We start from the raw sequence: 20,670 nt of genomic DNA, 5'->3' as shown, positions 1-20,670 counted from the left end.
TGATGTGATTTTAGATAATAACATTTGACATCAGATAAATATGTATGTGATGAACAATATATATGTTTATATTTTATTATATTATTTCTTTTGTAGTCCCTGAAGCAGCCCTGTTGGGCGAAACACGGCCTGTGTCGGGCTATTTGTGTGTGTATATATATATATTCTAATTGGTTTTTTATCAATAAACTACGTATTGGTTTGGTCTAGAACAGGGGTTTTCAACCATGGAGATAGAGCATGCAAATGTATCTCATGCATATTCATTGTGGGTATCCTGAAAACCTGACTGGATATGTCTGTCCTGAAGACTGGGTTGAGAATCCTTGGTCTAGAACATTTGAGTAAAATTGCTATTAGATTTTTATTTTATTGTAAAGATTTTATATGTTTTCATGTTTATTTCTTAATATATACATAGATATGACGGGTAGAGTAGATATTGAAAGGGTCCATTTACTGGATTGTATTGGCATTTATTGCTTTAAAATTCAACTGAACTGTAATATGCCTTGAACTACTTTTGGTTAAGCAGAATATAAATGTCTTTATTGAATTAAATTAAATGAAATAATGACTTTTAGGTTGGATTTAAGCTTGGTACTCAGGACAGTGACTAATTATGACTCATGTCATTAAATATATTCTTTAGACTCTAGCAATTTGTAGCGTGAGCAGAGTGGCTCTGAAAGCTTAAAGCTTTCTTCATCATGAACTGACTGTGAATATAAATTATAGCAAAAAATGTTACACATAGGGAGCTTGAGGAAAGCTGATTTATTATTCACTTTATGGCATTATAGTCAATCTGAGACTGGGCTGATGTCCTATTCAAACTGACCACATCTGGTTCAGTTTTGTGCTATGGCATCAAAAGTACTGTACTAAGAAATGGAAAATAAATCCACTTGAATCCAAATCAATGTGATGAGTTTACTTTAATTTCAAGTGACTACCAGATGGCAATGGATTGCGGTAATTGTATTCCAATTTGCTTAGAAAACTGGTGAATAATGCTATAAAGGTAGTACTCTAAATCCAATTGAAAGGACAAGCTTAATATGCAGGGATCTACAATACAAAATGATTCCCAGCAAACAAATGCTATATAAATAATCCAAGTGTCACCAGTGAGTATAAACTTTTTTTTTTTTTTATTTGTACCCTGTGCTTTCCCACTCATGACAGGCTCAATGTGGCTTAGGTACTTATTTGTACCTGGGGCAATGGAGGGTTAAGTGACTTGCCCAGAGTCACAAGGAGCTGTCTGCACCTGCAGTGGGAATTGAACCCAGTTCCCCAGGACCAAAGTCCACCACTCTAACCACTAGGCCACTGAATGTGGCCACACAGGCTTCTGTTTCTGTGAGTCTGATGTCCTGCACGTACGTGCAGGACGTCAGACTCACAGAAACAGAAGCCTGCGCGGCCGCATTGCTGATCTGCAGGGGCAGGCTTCTACATGGAATGTTGCTACTGGAATAGCAACATTAACATTCCATGTAGAATCTCAATAGTAGCAACATTCCAGAATCTCAAATTTTTTATTTTTGTTACATTTGCGCTTTCCCACTCATGGCAGGCTCAATGCGGCTTACATATTGTATACAGGTACTTATTTGTACCTGGGGCAATAAAGGGTTAAGTGACTTGCCCAGAGTCACAAGGAGCTGCCTGAAGTGGGAATTGAACTCAGTTCCTCAGGACCAGAGTCCACCACTCTAACCACTAGGCCACTCCTCCACTTTTTTTTAAAACATTTTATACATTTTTAAATGTTTTTTTTGTGGATCCTCAGAAGCCTGGCTAGCTAAACGCACATATTTTTTTTCAGATGCAAATGCTGGCCGTTCATCATCGATCTAAATTTTGTAGCTGTTGAACAGCTGCTGAATTACAAAGAACAGCAGTGGATTTACCGATTGCAGATGCTGCAGCCTAACGGACTGAATGCTGAACTGGAGTAGAAGTCTTTAGTTTGATTGGGCAGTTCTTGTGAGTGAATTTTTTTGCAGCCTATCAGAATGGGTTTTCTGTGTCAGAGACACTTGCCTGCCGCCATTTTCCCCCGCTGTTAGAAGAAGTGTTGCAGCAATGTGGTTGTGAATTTTGTCACCTTGGAAGAAAGAATTATAGTTTATTCTTGGATGTTTTCTAACATATTTTCTTCTATTTTTAGCGGACCTCTACCCTGATGAAGTAATTGAAACCTCGCCATGTTGGCAGAGGCTCCGGTTTTGAAAAATTGAAAGCTAGTAGCTTACTGGGGGGGGGGGGGGGGGGGGGGGGTTCTATATTTTCTGAATATGAGTTTTGAAGAAGGAATTTCTACAACATTCGGATTGATGACAAATGGGCAGCATTTGCATCTGAAAAAATATATATATCAGTCCAGCTAGCCTGATTTTTGAGGATCCACAAATTTTGTTTTTAAAAATGTATAAAATGTTAAAACATTTTATAAAGTTTATACTCACTGGTGACACTTGAATTGGATTATTTAACATTTGTTTGCTGGGAATATTTTTGTATTGTATAAAAGTAGTACTGGTATCTATCTGTAGGTATGTATGTGTATCAGTGTATCAGTATATCTATCTATCTATCTATCTATCTATCTATCTATCTATCTATCTATCTATCTATCTATCTATCTATCTATCTATCCTGTATTGTTACTAATAAATGCCTGGGCTATTATTAGAAACAATGGATTTTCTGAAGTCTAGGGTGGGCTATTAATGGAAGCACCATTTCTCTCCTCCACTCCTCCTCTGTGCAATGACCACCATTTTTCTCTTTCATCCTGCCTGCCCCCATGGTAACTGGCATTGCTCTCCTCCACTCTCCAGCCCCCCCCCCCCCCATATGACCGGAACTTACCTCTCCTCACTGTTATAGTGATGGGCTGGTGCAGGGCCTTGAGCATCTGTGCATGCTGAAAGCCCCACACCAGCTCAGCACCAGAACTGTGAGAAAAGGTAAGAAGAATGATCTCGTAAGGAGAGTGGAGGAGAGCAGTGTTGGTTACTTCAAATTTGGGTGAGGGTTATTATTGGAGGAATCTAAATTTGTCTTTTAAGGGCTTTATTTGAGGGGGTACTTGGTCTCCAAGTTTTAATGAAAGAGCTCAGGCTGTACACACTAATTCTGCCTTGCCATAGATTCTGTGACTGGTTGCAGGGGGCCTGGCTATTGTGGGATGGGTCCCTCAGTGATCACCCAACCCCTGAAGGGTGGCCTGGCATTTGAGTACCAGCACCTTTTTTGCTAGGAAAAAAACACACTGTGTGTGTGTGTGTGTGTGTGTGTATATATATATATATATATATATATATATGTACACACACACATATACACATCAGTTCATGAAAAAAATTTTTTTTAAACTTCCCCCGAAACTTTCTCCCCCCTGTTTACTTAGCCATGCTAGAGGCTGCTGCATAGCAATACCGACACAGCCCATTCAAAGTAAAGGGACTGTATCGGCATTAGCACACTGCAGTAGCTAGCATGGCTTAGTAAACAGGGTTTTTTTTAACTTTCCATTTCATGAGTAACTATAAGATTATAGTTTCACATGGGAACTAGTTTAGTAGATAAACAACTGCAGTATAACTCAATGCTTCTCAACCCAGTCCTCTTGGCATACCCAGCCAGTTAGGGTTTCAGGATATCCACAATGAATATGCATGAGATAATCTGCATATTAAGGAGGCAATGCATGCAAATCTAACTCATGCATATTCATTGTGGATATCCTGAAAACCTGACTGGCTGGGTGTGTCCCCTTGGACTGGGCTGAGAAGCACTGGAATAACTCATCTCTGTATTAAATCTTCAAGCAAGTCCAGAGTTTAAATAGAACTCTCTTCATCTCTTCTCTCATTTCTTTTAGGACATACAGACATAAGAGATGAAGCTTATTTACTGTAGAAGTGAAGGGGCTATAGCAGCCAGCTGAGAACCAGGGAAGCTGAGGTTAAATCTGTGGGTAAGTTAGTTAGTCTTCCATTGCCTCATGTATAAAATTAGATTGTAAGACAAGGAAATACATGCTACACCCAGTGCCATAGCAAGGGCGGCTGACACCCGGGGCGGTTCGCCGCTGCTCACCCCCCCCAGGTGCAGCAGGGCGCACCCCCCCCCCAGCGCGCGCACTCCCCCCGGAGCGCATTCTTACCATTAGAGTAGGAAAGGGGGCTGGCGGGAGGGCCGGTCCGCCCCGAGTGCACGTCGCTGGGAGCTGCGTCGGCTCTGCTGGTTCCCTGCTCTCTCTGCCCCGGAACAGGAAATAACCTGTTCCGGGGCAGAGAGAGCAGGGAACCAGCGGAGCTGGCACCCCCCCCAGCGGCATGCACCCGGGGCGGACTGCCCCACCGCCCCCCTTCCTACGCCACTGGCTACACGTGAATGTAATTCATTTTGAATTATCAATGAATGGTGTCAGCTAAATCCAAATAAATAGAGAATTAAGACGATGCTCTTAAGATCCTGTTGCTGAATTCACAGTATCAACTGTTGCAAAATGCATATTCTATACATGTCACAATATAATTTAAAAACAAGAAAATTAAACCTGTTATCTTACCGCCAGTTTTTTTTTCTGATTATGTTTCCCAGTATCACCTCAGCTCTGTGAATAAATAAATACTTAAATAAATTAAATCGTCACCATATCATATGTAAATAAAGATAACAGATTTATTTTAAAGCATAACACTATAAAATAAATAAACTACCGCATTCATTTAGGATAATTAAGGGTAAAGGGGGGGAGGGGGAGGGGGTCATGGATTTGATGTACTGCCTTTTCTGTGCTATAACCAAAATGGTTTACATTTTCATATATGCAGATACTGGTGTTTGTAGAAAAGCTTATAGAAAGTATCAGTCAAAGTATCACCCTTCTTTGCATTAAGAGGTAACCCAGACTTTGAACCTGGTTTGGAAGACTCCAGACTTCAGATCAGAGGCTGTAAAACATTGGGGGGGAGGGATACAATAAAAGTAGAAGGGAAGGGTCTCCCATCTTTTGACCATGTGCAGGGTGAATGGGGGTTACCTAATGGTCATCAGTACATAAGCACTGCCATACTGGGAAAAGACCAAGGGTCCATCAAGCCTAGCATCCTATGTCCGACAGTGGCCAATCCAGGCTTCAAGAACCCGGCAACCCCCCCCCCCCCCCAAAAAAAAAACAAAAAAAAAACTTAATTCTTAATAATGTTCAATGGACTTTTCCCTCAGGAATCTGTCCAAACCCCCTTTAAATTCTGTAAAGCCAGCTGCTGTCACTACATTTTCCGGCAACGAGTTCCTGAGTCTAACTACACGCCGAGTAAAGAAAACCTTTCTCCTATTTGTTTTAAATCTACCATATTCTAGTTTCACCTTGTGTCCCCTGGTTTTGTTGTTGTTTGAAAGTGTAAACAAACGCTTCACATCTGTCCGCTCTACTCCGCTCATTATCTTGTAGACTTCTATCATATCACCCCTCAGCCGCCTTTTCTCCATGCTGAACAGCCCTAACCTTCTCAGCCTTTCCTCACAGGGAAGTCGTTCCATTCCCTTTATCATTTTCGTCGCCCTTCTCTGCACCTTCTCTAATTTCTTTATATCCTTTTTGAGATGCGGCGACCAGAATTGGACACAATATTCTAGGTGCGGTCGCACCATGGAGCGATACAATGGCATTATAACATCCTCGTGTTTGTTTTCCATCCCTTTCCTAATAATACTCAACATTCTGTGCACTTTCTTAGCCGCTGCAGCAAGTGCAGCACTATTATGGAGTATTACAGGAAGGATTCAGGGGCCCTTTTACTAAGCTACATAGGCATCTACATGCACCCAACGCGTGCTAAAATGGAGTTCCCACCCGGCTACTGTGTGGCTCTTGCGGTAATTTCATTTTCAGCGCATGTCCGATATGCGCGGCCAAAAAATAATTTTTATTTTCGGTCGCGCATATCGGATGTGTGCCAAGTGGCATTTGATGCGCATACTACTACTTACTACTACTACTTAACATTTCTAAAGCGCTACCAGGGTTACGCAGCGCTGGACAATTTAACAAAGAAAGATGGTCCCTGCTCAAAGGAGCTTACAATCTAAAGGACAAAAAGTGCAGTCAAACAAATTGGGGCAGTCTAGATTTCCTGAATGGAGGTATAATGGTTAGGTGCCGAAGGCGACATTGAAGAGGTGGGCTTTGAGTAAGGATTTGAAGATGGGCAGGGAGGGGGCTTGGCGTATGGGCTCAGGGAGTTTATTCCAAGCATAGGGTGAGGCGAGGCAGAAAGGGCGGAGCCTGGAGTTGGCGGTGGTGGAGAACAGTACTGAGAGGAGGGATTTGTCCTGTGAGCGGAGGTTACAGGTAGGAGCGTAAGGGGAGATGAGGGTAGAGAGGTATTGAGGGGCTGCAGATCGAGTGCATTTGTAGGTTAGTAGGAGAAGCTTGAACTGCATGCGGTACCTGATCGGGAGCCAGTGAAGTGACTTGAGGAGAGGGGTGATATGAGCATATCGGTCAAGGTGGAAGATAAGATGCGCAGCAGAGTTCTGGATAGATTGAAGGGGGGATAGATGGTTAATTGGGAGGCCAGTGAGGAGTAGGTTGCAGTAGTCAAGGCGAGAGGTAATGAGAGAGTGGATGAGAGTACGGGTGGTGTGCTCAGAGAGGAAGGGGCGAATTTTGCTGATGTTATAGAGAAAGAAGCGACAGGTCGTAGCTGTCTGCTGGATATGTGCAGAGAAGGAGAGGGAGGAGTCGAAGATGACTCCGAGGTTGCGGGCAGATGAGACAGGGAGGATGAGGGTATTGTCGACTGAAATAGAGAGTGGAGGGAGAGGAGAAGTGGGTTTTGGTGGAAAGACAATGAGCTCAGTCTTGGCCATGTTCAGTTTCAGGTGGCAGTTGGACATCCAGGTAGCAATGTCGGATAGGCAGGCCGATACTTTGGCCTGGGTTTCCGCAGTGATGTCTGGTGTGGACAGATAAAGCTGGGTGTCGTCAGCATAGAGATGATATTGGAAACCATGAGATGAGATTAGCGAGCCCAGGGAAGAGGTGTAGATTGAGAAAAGAAGGGGTCCGAGGACAGATCCCTGAGGAACTCCAACAGAGAGCGGGATAGGGGTAGAGGAAGATCCATGGGAATGAACACTGAAGGTATGGTGGGAGAGATAAGAGGAGAACCAGGAGAGGTCCTCTGACTTGGAAGCTTGCAATCAAAGGAATGCAATTATAAACATGGGCACAGGGCTATAAGTTAATTACCAGTGCAGAAGTGCAAAAAAGGTTGTTTAAGATCATACGCAGAGTGTACATTACCAGTGTGAAAAGGCATCAAATGAAACAGGTGGATATAGATATTTGTAGATGAGGCACGTGGCGCCACCCCTTCTTGGAATGCCCAAAAGTTTGAGAGCTGCAAACCAGTGTTATCTAGATAATTGAGGATATAATTGGGTATGTGTAGTGGTGGAGGGGGTCGGAACCTGAACTGCGCCTATAGGGGGCACTTCTATAAAATGGTGCCTAAATATAGGTGCAACAAAGAAGAACGCTTAGCATTGGTTTTAAATGGTGTTAAGGTGCGCCTAACCTGTTATAGCACAAAGCCGCTTTGACTTGCCTAAACTTGGGCATAACAATGTACGCCAAGTTAATGGTAGGCATAAGCTGGTGTACCTAAGTGTACCTTGCAATGGGCATATCTGATGTTATTCTATATGGTGTGCACATTGCTAGGCTGAATGCCCATGACATGCCCATGCTCCACCTACTGGTACAGCCCACACAAGTTTTATAGATTAGTGCCTAGTACATATTTATTTATTTGGATTAATTTTCTGCCTTTTTGAAGGAATTCACTCAGGGCGGTGTACGGTAAGAATAGATCAAACATGAGCAACAGGCAATTACAACAGTAAAAATATTCAAATAACAGCACAAAGTATGGCAATGTCAACACAATACGTAATAAAACATTTTAATTGACAGCGAAGGGTATAAGGAAAGATGGAACGTATAGGTAGGTAAGAGAGTAAGAAGAGTTAGAAAGTAAGGTGACTAATTTAAAGAAAGTTGCATATGAGGTCAGAGAGATGGTTAAATATTATCTCAGATAGGATAAATATGTCTTGCTGCAGTATGTGCAGCCCATGTGTATGTGTGTAAATGCCAATTTCTGACATTATTCATGCATGTTGTTGTGACTATTCTGTAAATTAGTGCATGCAATTGGTGCCTAAATTGAGGTACCCTTTACAGAACTGCCCTTCACATTTGTTGGTACTCGGAAATTGGAGTGGGCAGAGGGACGGGAAAACATAAGAACATAAATGTTGCCATACTGGGACAGACTGAAGGTCCATCATCCTGTTTCCAACAGTGGCCAATCTAGGTCACAAGTACCTGGAAAGAGGGCAGTATCTAAGGCTCAGTAGTGATTAGATGGCAACACCAGTAATTGGGAAGCAAAGCCAGTGTTGGGCAGACTTCTACGGTCTATGCCCTGATCGTGGCTTGACAGGTTTGAATGGGCTGGAATGGAACTTTGATGACAACTTCATTAGTTGGAGAACAAGGCCAGTGCTGGGCAGATTTCTGTGCCCTGAAAATGGCAAAGACAAATGAAGATCAAGTATATATATTGTGAAAATGATGAGGCTACTGTGATGATGAAGCTCCCACCTCAGGATCCCAGGTCCCTCTTTCACTCAGGGTGAGCTGGTTCTCAGTATGCAGATTTTATGCAAATTAATCTATTACCCTTTTCTGCTCAGGGTGACCTGCTTCTCAAAAAGCAAACATAGTCAGCATAGTCAGGTCTCACCAATCAGGCTATTTTCAAACACATCTTTATTCCAGCCTCTGGGGCCCACTTCTTTTAGCTTAAAACACTTTCACAAGCTTAAACCGTTCTTCCAGCTTAACCATTTCTTCTTTTAGCTTAAAACACTTTCCCAAGCTTAAACAGTTCTTCCAGCTTAAACATTTCATTTCTTTCTACTCAGTGCAATCTTCCCTTTTAAACATTTCTTCTTGCACAGTTCAATATCCATGGATTTCTTCCCCCTGAGCCCTCTCACACAGGCATTTGGGCTCAGTACTAACTCAGTCCCTGGACACACAGTCCCTCCTTGTAGCACCCAGCTCGAGCCACACAGTCTCTTCCTCTGAGACACACAGTACCTCTTCACTGTTCTAGACACAGTCTTTTCACCACCAGGCCATAGGGCTCAGCCAGTACTTCTCATGGGGATCCCTCTGCTTCAGTTACCAGCCCTCTTCCTCAGCTGCCAGCTCTCCTCTCCCCCTCACAACTCAGGTGGGGTCTTAAGTGGTTAATGGCCAAACAGGACCCAGCCCATAACCTGCTGCACCTGTTTCTATCCCCAGGACTCTCCTAGGTCCTAGCGACCTCCAGCTATACCTCCCCTTTCTGGCTCCCTTCAGCAACTCACCCAGCACTTCTCCCTGGACATTTTAGGGGGTCCGCGCCCTCTAGGGGCCCAACCAGGGTAGGACAGCCTCTTCCTTATCACAATATACTACCGTGTTTCCCCGAAAATAAGACACTGTCTTATATTAAATTTTGCTCCCCAAGACCTGCTAGGTCTTATTTTCAGGGGAGGCCTTATTTTTCGGGGAAACATCGGGGTCACTCCCCCCCCCCCCCCGAGATTGCCGGCTCCCCTCCTCGATCGGTGGCTCCCCCTGCCCTCAGTCGCTCCCGGAAGTAACTAACCTCTTAAATGCTTCCTTTCACCATTCATCTTCGCACTCGCCGCAAGCAGCAGGGCAGGCCACTCCTTCCTTCCGTGTCCCGCCCTCGCCTGACGTAACGTAACGTCAGACGAGGGCGGGACATGGAAGGAAGGAGTGGCCAGCCTTGCTGCTTGCGGCGAGTGCGAAGGTGAAAGGAAGCGGTTAAGAGGTTGGTTCCGGGAGTGACTGAGGGCGGGGGGAGCCGCTGATCGAGGGGGGGAGCCGGCGATCTCGGGTGGGGGGGTGACCCCGATGTTTCCCCGAAAAATAAGGCCTCCCCTGCTAGGTCTTATTTTCGGGGGATGCCTTATATTTTCAAATTTAAGCAAGACCTCTACTAGGTCTTACTTTCGGAGGATGTCCTATTTTCGGGAAACACGGTAGTAAAAAAGCCCCGTTTCTGATGCAAATGAAACGGGGGCTAGCAAGGTTTTCTTCAGAGTGTGCATGTGGGAGTGTGTGTCCCTGTCCTCTGCCCTCTCTCCCTCCCTCTCCCCCCTTGGAGTCCAGTCCTTCAGTGTTAAGTTTCCTGCTGTTCTGTGTTACAGAGAGAGTGAGGGCATCTCTCTCCCCTCCCCCCTCTGAGTCCTTCACTGTTACAGAGAGAGGGATTTCGTGCTGTGCTGTTTTCCTTCACTCATGGGGAAACCGGATATCTCTGGCGCTTCACACTTCCGGCTGGAGGCTTCATAGAACGTTGGTCTTGCCTTTTATATATATAGATATGTAGAATCACATCATGATGAGACCTCGGGGGGGGGGGGGGGCAGTGGGAGCCGGGCCCCGGGGGCAGCCTTGCCCCAGGCCCAGCCCAGTCTCTCGGCAGCCCTGCCCTGTACAGGAGACTCACTCATCAAGCTCAATGTACAGATGCCCCTTAAGTGAAACAGGGCTCAGCCAAAGCAAGCAACCATTATCTTCTATCTGAAGCCTCATTCAAACTCTCAAAGAACTCTTCATTCCCTAGATTGTAGACTCTGTTGTTACAAAGAACTGCATCTTTGAAGAAGTCCACCCAACTATTTGTCTCCATTAAATTCAAGAACAAGTGGTTCGCAAGTTGTGATAAGAACTCTAGCAGATTGGCTAGCCTTTCGCATACAATTTTGCTATGAACAAGCTGACATTCTTCTCAGCTCCAAGGTCAAGTCTCATCAAATTACAGCTACTGTAGAACTGGTAGCCTTATTCAACTCTGTCTTCTTGAGTACTATGTGCAAGACATCCACCTGGTCCTTTCTTCATAAGTTCACTGCGCTATTATTAAGAATAAAATTGCAGAGCATATACAAAAACATGGACTGATGAGACAAAGTCAGCACGGATTTAGTGAAGGGAAGTCTTGCCTCACCAATCTAATGCATTTTTTTGAGGGGGTAAGCAAACATGTGGACAATGGGGAGCCGGTTGATATTGTATATCTGGATTTTCAGAAGGCGTTTGACAAAGTGCCGCACGAAAGACTCCTGAAGAAATTGCAGAGTCATGGAATCGGAGGTAGGGTATTATTATGGATTAAGAACTGGTTGAAAGATAGGAAGCAGAGAGTAGGATTGCGTGGCCAGTATTCTCAGTGGAGGAGGGTAGTTAGTGGGGTCCCGCAGGGGTCTGTGCTGGGTCCGTTGCTTTTTAATGTATTTATAAATGACCTAGAGATGGGAATAACTAGTGAGGTAATTAAATTCGCCGATGACACAAAATTATTCAGGGTCGTCAAGTCGCAGGAGGAATGTGAACGATTACAGGAGGACCTTACGAGACTGGGAGAATGGGCGTGCAAGTGGCAGATGAAGTTCAATGTTGACAAGTGCAAAGTGATGCATGTGGGTAAGAGGAACCCGAATTATAGCTACGTCTTGCAAGGTTCCGCGTTAGGAGTTACGGATCAAGAAAGGGATCTGGGTGTCGTCGTCGATGATACGCTGAAACCTTCTGCTCAGTGTGCTGCTGCGGCTAGGAAAGCGAATAGAATGTTGGGTGTTATTAGGAAGGGTATGGAGTCCAGGTGTGCGGATGTTATAATGCCGTTGTATCGCTCCATGGTGCGACCGCACCTGGAGTATTGTGTTCAGTACTGGTCTCCGTATCTCAAAAAAGATATAGTAGAATTGGAAAAGGTACAGCGAAGGGCGACGAAAATGATAGTGGGGATGGGACGACTTTCCTATGAAGAGAGGCTGAGAAGGCTAGGGCTTTTCAGCTTGGAGAAGAGACGGCTGAGGGGAGATATGATAGAAGTGTATAAAATAATGAGTGGAATGGATCGGGTGGATGTGAAGCGACTGTTCACGCTATCCAAAAATACTAGGACTAGAGGGCATGAGTTGAAGCTACAGTGTGGTAAATTTAAAACGAATCGGAGAAAAGTTTTCTTCACCCAACGTGTAATTAGACTCTGGAATTCGTTGCCGGAGAACGTGGTACGGGCGGTTAGCTTGACGGAGTTTAAAAAGGGGTTAGATAGATTCCTAAAGGACAAGTCCATAGACCGCTATTAAATGGACTTGGAAAAATTCCGCATTTTTAGGTATAACTTGTCTGGAATGTTTTTACGTTTGGGGAGCGTGCCAGGTGCCCTTGACCTGGATTGGCCACTGTCGGTGACAGGATGCTGGGCTAGATGGACCTTTGGTCTTTCCCAGTATGGCACTACTTATGTACTTATGTACTACTGCTTAGACCAGGTTTTCAACACAGAACAGTGCCTTCAATCAAGTGTGTGGGATAAACATAAAGGAATCCTGCTCAGAAGGAATGGATCCTCAGAAGCTTTAGCAGAGATTGGGTGGCAGCACCGGTGGTTGGGAGGCGGGGCTAGGGCTGGGCAGACTTCTACGGTCTGTGCCCTGAAAATGGCAGACACAAATCAAGATATTTCCAATTACACCAGGAGTGGCCTAGTGGTTAGGGTGGTGGACTTTGGTTCTGAGGAACTGAGTTCGATTCCCACTCCAAGCACAGGCAGCTCCTTGTGACTCTGGGCAAGTCACTTAACCCTCCATTGCCCCATGTAAGCTGCATTGAGCCTGCCATGAGTGGGAAAGCGCGGGGTACAAATGTAACAAAAAAAAAATTAATCAATTCATTCACAAAGTATATTTTTTGTTTTTTAATTTGCAGTGCTCAGTAGTGCTGTAGTGCCTTTTACCATAAACATGGAGTAAGACATCAGCTGCCAAGCATCACAGCACTTATCCTTCCTTCCTCTCCTTGTTAATTAAATAAATCTTGTGCTGACCCAGAACGATATGTATTGAATTAACAGTTCATAAAAATGTCTTTAAAACTTCTTCACTTATCTTTTTCTGGGTAGATGGCTGGGCTGAGTTTATACCATATTTCCCCGTGGGTTGTGTTTTAAAATCATCTTCTCCTCTCTCTATTCCCACAAATACAAATCAAGGTCAGGTATACATATAAAGTAGCACATATGAGTTTATCTTGTTGGGCAGGCTGGATGGACCATACAGGTCTTTCTCTGCTGTCATCTACTATGTTACTATGTTACTATGTTAAGTGGTGCTGGCCAGTCTTATGAGCTAATAACTCTTGCGTTTGATTGTGTGGGGCCTGTGGGCTGTTCAAAAAGAATAAAATACTTCAACTCTGAGCATCCCTAAGCTTTGAAGTCATCCATGTGTGTGCCTGACTCAGTCCTGCTTGTTGACTGAAAAAGAAATGTTGCTCACATACAGGGCTGGTCCTAGGGTCTCTGGCACCCCCCAGCAGACTATGAGTTGGCGCCCCCCCACCAATCTCCTTTCTCTCTTCTCCCACCCTGCCCCTGTCCAGCGATTCTCCTTCGCCCCATCCCCCACCATACCACGCCGCCCTTGGTACTTTAAATCTTTAATTTACCTCCATTCCAGCAGCCCTCGAGGAAATGACATCAGAAGGCGGGACTGCGGAATGAACTAACGAAGGGAGGGAAGGCTAGAGACAGGGCAGGGCTTTCAAATGACGTGGCTGCTGGAACTGAGGTAAATTAAAGATTTAAAGCACCAAGGGTGGCGCGGTATGGCGGCACCCTTGAAGGCAGGCGCCCCCCTGCGGTGCTTACCCCGCTTACCGGGTTTGACCGGCCCTGCTCACATATGTTTTCTGTTGCCAGGAGGATTCATAAGGCACACAATCCCTCTCACCTCCCCAAGAGTTGTTTCACTGGCTGAGCCTGGAACCCTAATGAGGAGCTGAGGAGATCACCGCATGCAGGAAGGGCCATGCATGCTCAGAACTTTTACATTGAGGTCTGAGATCTTAAGAGAAGTTCCATTCTGGTGCCATATCAGTTCTGCTGCTGATGTAAAATACTTGTTGCAAGTGACCATTGTTGCTTTGAATATTTCAACAAAAACAAGAATATTACTTTTAATGAATCAAGCAGACTTTACCGAGTAATTTTTGCACAACTTTCCTAGTACATCCTTGGTTTCAGGAACATGAAACAATTCTCATTTAGTCCTGTACTTTGCAAACTTCCTGATTTAAGTCACACGGGGAAAGCTCTGTATGGAGCAGCTTCCTTATTTTTTTAACTTTCTGCCAAATGGTTAACATCCAAAGGAGACTCACCAAAGATACTAGGCAGACAGAAGTGAAGGGGAAATTGGAATAACTGGGCCTCTAATCTCTAAAATCCCTGAGCCTTGTGAACAGGTGAATCCAGTGGCATAGCCAAGGGTGGGCCTGGATGGGCCCAGGCCCACCCACTTTTGGCTCAGGTCCACCCTTGTAGCAGCACACCCATGATGTGGCTGGTAGGGATTCCCAAGCCCCAACAGCTGAAAACTCCCAACATCTGTCCCTTCTGCACACATTTTCATCTGCAGCAAGCAGCGACTGCTACATACTGCTCACTCCGGCCCCACAGCCTTATTCCCGCCTATGCGGAAACAGGAAGTTGCATCAGTGAGAAGGCTGTGGGGCCAACATGAGCATTGTGCATTAGTTGCTGCTCGCTGCCAGTGAAAATCTGCTATTTAAAAGGTATGTGGGAGAGGGGAGATGTTTGAGAGAATATATGGCGTGCAGGCAAGACCAAATCACCTGTGGGATGGTGTGGGGTTCTTCGGCCCACCCATCTAGGGCCCAGGCCCACCCAAAATTCGGTGTCTGGCTACGCCCCTGAGTGAATCATTGATCCATGAATCTGTTTGACTGTAACTCTTTCCTGTGTTTCTTGAGTTTGTGTTAACATGAGTCACAGTGATCTAGTGAAGCCAGTCTGGTGAATTGCCTGGATTACAGTTGGAATTTGCTTATTTTTAATGCTGTAACTGGCTATGCACCACTAATATATAATACTGTACAAGTATTTCATAGTAATATAGTATATTTTGGCAGATAAAGTCCTGTATTGTTCACCCATTCTGCCCAACAAGACGGTCAGAGTTTATCTGGTTCTCTGCACAGGTTACCGAGGGCTCCCAGCACCCCAGCAGGTAAGAAGAATGCATCCGAGGGGTGTTGTGCTGCACCCAGGGGGATGTCGTGTGTCGTGCTGCACCCGGGGAAGGGGGGACGGATGACGCTGCACCCAGGGGGGGGGGTGCGCAGTGGCGATCCACCCCGGGTGGCAGCCAACCAAGGAACGCCACTGGTTCCACTTCATGATTAAATACTGACATACTAAAATCTCTATCTCTATTTTGGGGCACAGATCATAGAAAGTCCACATGACACTGGTCCTTCTTCCCAACTACTGGAATTATCATTAATGCCCACGCCAGTCTTGATCCTGATCAAATTTTGCCATTTATGGGGCACAGACCATAGACGTTTGCCTGGCAATGTTCTTATTCCCAACTTCTGGAGCTGCTGTGAAAGCTTGCTCCAGTTATGAGACCATTTAAGTTTTGCTTTAATTGGATTCCATCCTTTCTTCTGTATAGTGATCCTCTGTGTTTATTCCACACATTCTTGAATTTCATCACTGTTTCTGTCTTCACAACCTCCCCTGGGAGAGCATTCCAGGCATCCACTGCCCTTTCTAACTTAACTGTTCAGAAAGGGGAAAGGAAGGGAAATGGGACTTGATATACCACCTTTCTGAGGTTTTTGCAACTACATTCAAAGCGGTTTACATATATTCAGGTACTTATTTTGTACCAGGGGCAATGGAGGGTTAAGTGACTTGCCCAGAGTCACAAGGAGCTGCAGTGGGAATCGAACTCAGTTCCCCAGGATCAAAGTCCACTGCACTAACCACTAGGCTACTCCTCCACTAGCAACATTCCATGTAGAAGCCTGCCCTTGCAGATCAGCAATGCGGCCGCGCAGGCTTCTGTGAGTCTGACGTGCAGGACGTCAGACTCACAGAAACAGAAGCCTGCGCGGCTGTGTTGCTGATCTGAAAGGGCAGGCTTCTACATGGAATGTTGCTAGTGGAATAGCAACATTCCATGTAGAATCTCAAATAGTAGCAACATTCCATCTAAAATCTCCAATAGTAGCAACATTCCATGTAGAATCTCAAATAGGGAAAGGGAACTGGGACTTGACATACAGCCTTTCTGAGGTTTTTGCAACTACATTCAAAGCGGTTTACATATATTCAGGTACTTATTTTGTACCAGGGGAAATGGAGGGTTAAGTGACTTGCCCAGAGTCACAAGGAGCTGCAGTGGGAATCGAACTCAGTCCCCCCAGGATCAAAGTCCACTGCACTAACCACTAGGCTACTCCTACACTCATTCCACCAATAAGAGCCAACCTCATCAGTGATGTCAAAATGGCATGATTGCCTGATACTTGGCTCACTTCTGATATTGTGATGTCATAAGGGAAAGGGGAAATGGGACTTGATATACCACCTTTTTCTGAGGTTTTTGCAACTACATTCAAAGCGGTTTACATATATTCAGGTACTTATTTTGTACCAGGGGCAATGGAGGGTTAAGTGACTTGCCCAGAATCATAAGGAGCTGCAGTGGGAATCGAACTCAGTTCCCCAGGATCAAAGTCCACTGCACTAACCACTAGGCTACTCCTCCACTAGCAACATTCCATGTAGAAGCCTGCCCTTGCAGATCAGCAATGCGGCCGCGCAGGCTTCTGTGAGTCTGACGTGCAGGACGTCAGACTCACAGAAACAGAAGCCTGCGCGGCTGTGTTGCTGATCTGAAAGGGCAGGCTTCTACATGGAATGTTGCTAGTGGAATAGCAACATTCCATGTAGAATCTCAAATAGTAGCAACATTCCATCTAAAATCTCCAATAGTAGCAACATTCCATGTAGAATCTCAAATAGTAGCAACAGAATCTCAATAGTAGCAACAGTCCATCTAGAATCTCCAATAGTAGCAACATTCCATGTAGAATCTCAAATAGGGAAAGGGAACTGGGACTTGACATACAGCCTTTCTGAGGTTTTTGCAACTACATTCAAAGCGGTTTACATATATTCAGGTACTTATTTTGTACCAGGGGCAATGGAGGGTTAAGTGACTTGTCCAGAGTCACAAGGAACTGCAGTGGGAATCGAACTCAGTTCCCCAGGATCAAAGTCCACTGCACTAACCACTAGGCTACTCCTGCATGCCAAAGACATAACTCACTGATATATATATACAAAACCTATGGCTTTGGTTTTGTATATTTTCGTAGGATGTTTGCATAAAACTCTAAGATACCAGTTTGACATTTCTGGCAGTGTTCTTTTTTTTCCGCTCTGCCAACATGTTGGCAGCGTAATAACTAATCAGACTATTGAATGAGCACCCCAGTGTCTCAGAGGTGGCAAAGCCTTCAGGCAAAGTAGAAGCACTGTAATTAATGTATTCTTTGAGGGGGAGGGGGTGATATCATTGTGGTGCCCTTGACATGGTGATATATTGGTCTGGTGTTGCTATAGCCACAACATCAGTGAATACATTTCCCTCTATAGTTTTCATTCAAGATACAAAATTTATTGACCTTCTCGTGCTTTTATCAATGCATATATGTTATCAATATGCACCATGGTGTGCACTGACCCCTGGATTCTGTATATGGCACCAATATTTGGGTCCAACTATTCAACAATAGGGAATTTATTCAAAACCAGAGTCAGTTTAAACATATGGCTACATAAGACTCCAGAATATATGAAAAACCTTTTTTTTATTGACAATAAATGTCAATCAACCATACAAAACAACATAAAATACACTCTTACTTCACTCAAACATATGCATACTCCAGCCACCCATCAATATTTATAATAATAGTGCACAACGCTATACATATCTCACAAGATGTTACAACTTGTTATCAATAGAGACATTGTAAACATAGCAACTTAGAACTTGTCGACTTGATCAAAAAGTCCACCATTAACGCTGGTTCTATAAATTTGAACCTGCGTATGCTCTATATCAGTTGTCCTTCAGTTGACTAAAACGAGCTTAATACAATGTTGCACCATATGCGTATGCTGTATGAATATTCTTCAGACTACAGTAATGTTCCAAATTGATGAAAAATATCGCTGAGTTTCAGCAGGTGTAATTCCTGGCAGGAAATCGGCATTCAAAACTAATTGTATAATGGGTGCTCATTTTATTTATTAGGATTTACTTACCACCTTTTTGAAGGAATTCACTCAAGGCGGTGTACAGTAAGAATAGATCAAACATGTAGAAACGATCTATGCTCTTTCAAATTGTTGTAAAGTTTGCTATCATGAACATCCCAAATGGAGATATTGACGGGTCTTCTTCAGTAAGCATTTAAATCTCTGATCGTGCTATGCACCAAAAAAACAAAGATGAATGAAAAACCCCAGGATGCAGTGCCCATGACAGCAAGGTCATGATGGGTTTGGAAAGGGGCATAATTAAATTGAAAATACAAATCCAACTGAAGAAGCCATGGCAATTCGGGATGCAACAGAATGGTAAATATTTCAGAAAAGGTTGCTCTGACAACTTGGACTGCATACAACATACAAGCATAACTTCCAAACAACAGAGTACTCCATGGTTGGCTTTCTAAACCCATTAAGTGGTCACATGAATATTTTCTGTTTCTTGGTAAGCCTCCAGGCCTCAGTCACTGCTGGTTTGACATGCCATGTCGGCTGCTAGAGTTACACTAGCTGCTTCTTGGAAGTCCCCTCAGGTTCCTTCTTTGATTAAGTGGTTAAATAAGTTGTGGTATATTTGTGAAATGGAGAGACTGAGAGCTATTAGTGGTAAAACTTTATCTAAGTGGGAGGTGGTTTGGGAACCTTTTACTTCACATTGTTCATTTTAATTACAGTTTGCAGAAGCTTAAGGGGTAATGTGATGGGGTTGTATTTTGTTTTTTTTGGGAGGGTTGAGTTTTTGTTTTCTTAAAATTGTTATAAATTATGGAAGTTTCTAGGCTGTGTAATGATAAGTGCTTTTGGGACTTGTTCCCTTTTGGGAATTTTATTGCTGTTTAAGTTATATAACTTGCTGTAACTGCTATATTCTTGGTTTTTATATTGTCTCTAACTGTTTAATAAAGAATTCTTTAAATTTCAAACAACAGAGCACATCATTCAATGAAGAAAATGAGGGCATTGACCTAGGATAATAAGTCATGTCATTGACTATAAAATTCCCATTATAGAATAGCATTGAGTGCCGATTTATTTTTGGTGCTGAAAATCCTCGGAGTTACCATTGATCGAAACCTCACTCTTGAAAGTCATGTGAAAAATATAACCAAGAAGATGTTCCACTCAATGTGGAAACTTAAAAGAGTAAGACCTTTCTTCCCAAGGTCCATCTTCCGCAACCTAGTACAATCAATGGTGCTGAGCCACCTAGACTACTGCAACGCACTATACGCTGGTTGTAAAGAGCAAATCATCAAGAAACTTCAGACAGCCCAGAACACTGCAGCCAGACTCATATTCGTTAAAAAGAAATATGAAAGTGCAACACCCCTAAGAGAGAAGCTACACTGGCTTCCACTTAAAGAACGTATTGCGTTCAAGGTATGCACTCTGACTCATAAATTCATTCACAGAGATGCCTCAGCCTACATGCTAGACCTAATAGACCTACCCCTCAGGAACGCTAAAAAATCATCCCGCACATTCCTGAATCTTCACTTCCCCAGCTGTAAAGGCCTAAAATACAGACTAACGCATGCGTCAAGTTTCTCCTACCTGAGTACACAGCAATGGAACGCACTACCGCTTGAACTGAAAACTATTCACGAATTAACCAACTTTCGCAAATCTCTAAAGACCTACCTCTTTAACAAGGCACACCATGATAATCAAGAGTGATAAATGTAACACTTTTCCACCTTACCTATAAGTGGAACTACTTAACTCTGATCTCTTTTACTTGTTTGCTCAATCTACCATGCCAGGCATGCTTTATTTGTAACACAATCCGACATCTAAACCGTTAAGGCGACTTCCATAACGATACACTGTAAGCCACATTGAGCCTGCAAATGGGTGGGAAAATGTGGGATACAAATGCAATAAAATAAATAAATAAAATAAATATATTCCTATGGGCATCTCCAGAATTTAGCGTGTGCTAAAAACACTAGCATGGATATACTTTTGACTGGAATTTAAAAGGTCAACAAATATTACTTTTACAATAAAATAAATAACTTTCAATCCTCTTTACTATATGCCTCCCTGTCTCTGTTGAAGTTTCATTAAACCATAATCTAAAAAAAATAATGGTGAGTTCAAGGGAAATACAGGAAACTCTCATAAAATAGCAATGCTCAAAAACATGGAGGAAAAGACCTCAAAGACCGATACAGGTAATGCTGAGGCATAAATCTTAAGTACAACCACTTAAAACTGTAATCGGTCAAAAAGCAATCATAGGTCTGAAAAACCTCAATACTTGCTGATAGCTTTAATAGTGTCAAAAAATCTCAAGTCTCTTCAATAATATCCACCAAATAAA

General features: G+C 43.7%; 1 protein-coding gene across 3 annotated transcripts in view; it reads right to left on the bottom strand.

Moving 5' to 3' along the window:
- The window catches only part of LOC115478535 (voltage-gated potassium channel subunit beta-1), a 296,142-nt gene that overhangs the window by 86,532 nt on the left and 188,940 nt on the right, over positions 1-20,670 (bottom strand). For all 3 annotated transcript variants that reach the window (XM_030215947.1, XM_030215948.1, XM_030215946.1), the window contains exon 5: positions 4,592-4,636. In XM_030215947.1, coding sequence (XP_030071807.1) covers positions 4,592-4,636 — 45 coding nt within the window. The remainder of the gene's footprint in view (positions 1-4,591; positions 4,637-20,670) is intronic.

This window comes from Microcaecilia unicolor, chromosome 10 (genome assembly GCF_901765095.1).
Source record: "Microcaecilia unicolor chromosome 10, aMicUni1.1, whole genome shotgun sequence".
NCBI lineage: Eukaryota > Metazoa > Chordata > Amphibia > Gymnophiona > Siphonopidae > Microcaecilia > Microcaecilia unicolor.
Note: the sequence above shows the minus strand (reverse complement) of the source record. Positions and strands in the feature narration are given on the sequence as shown.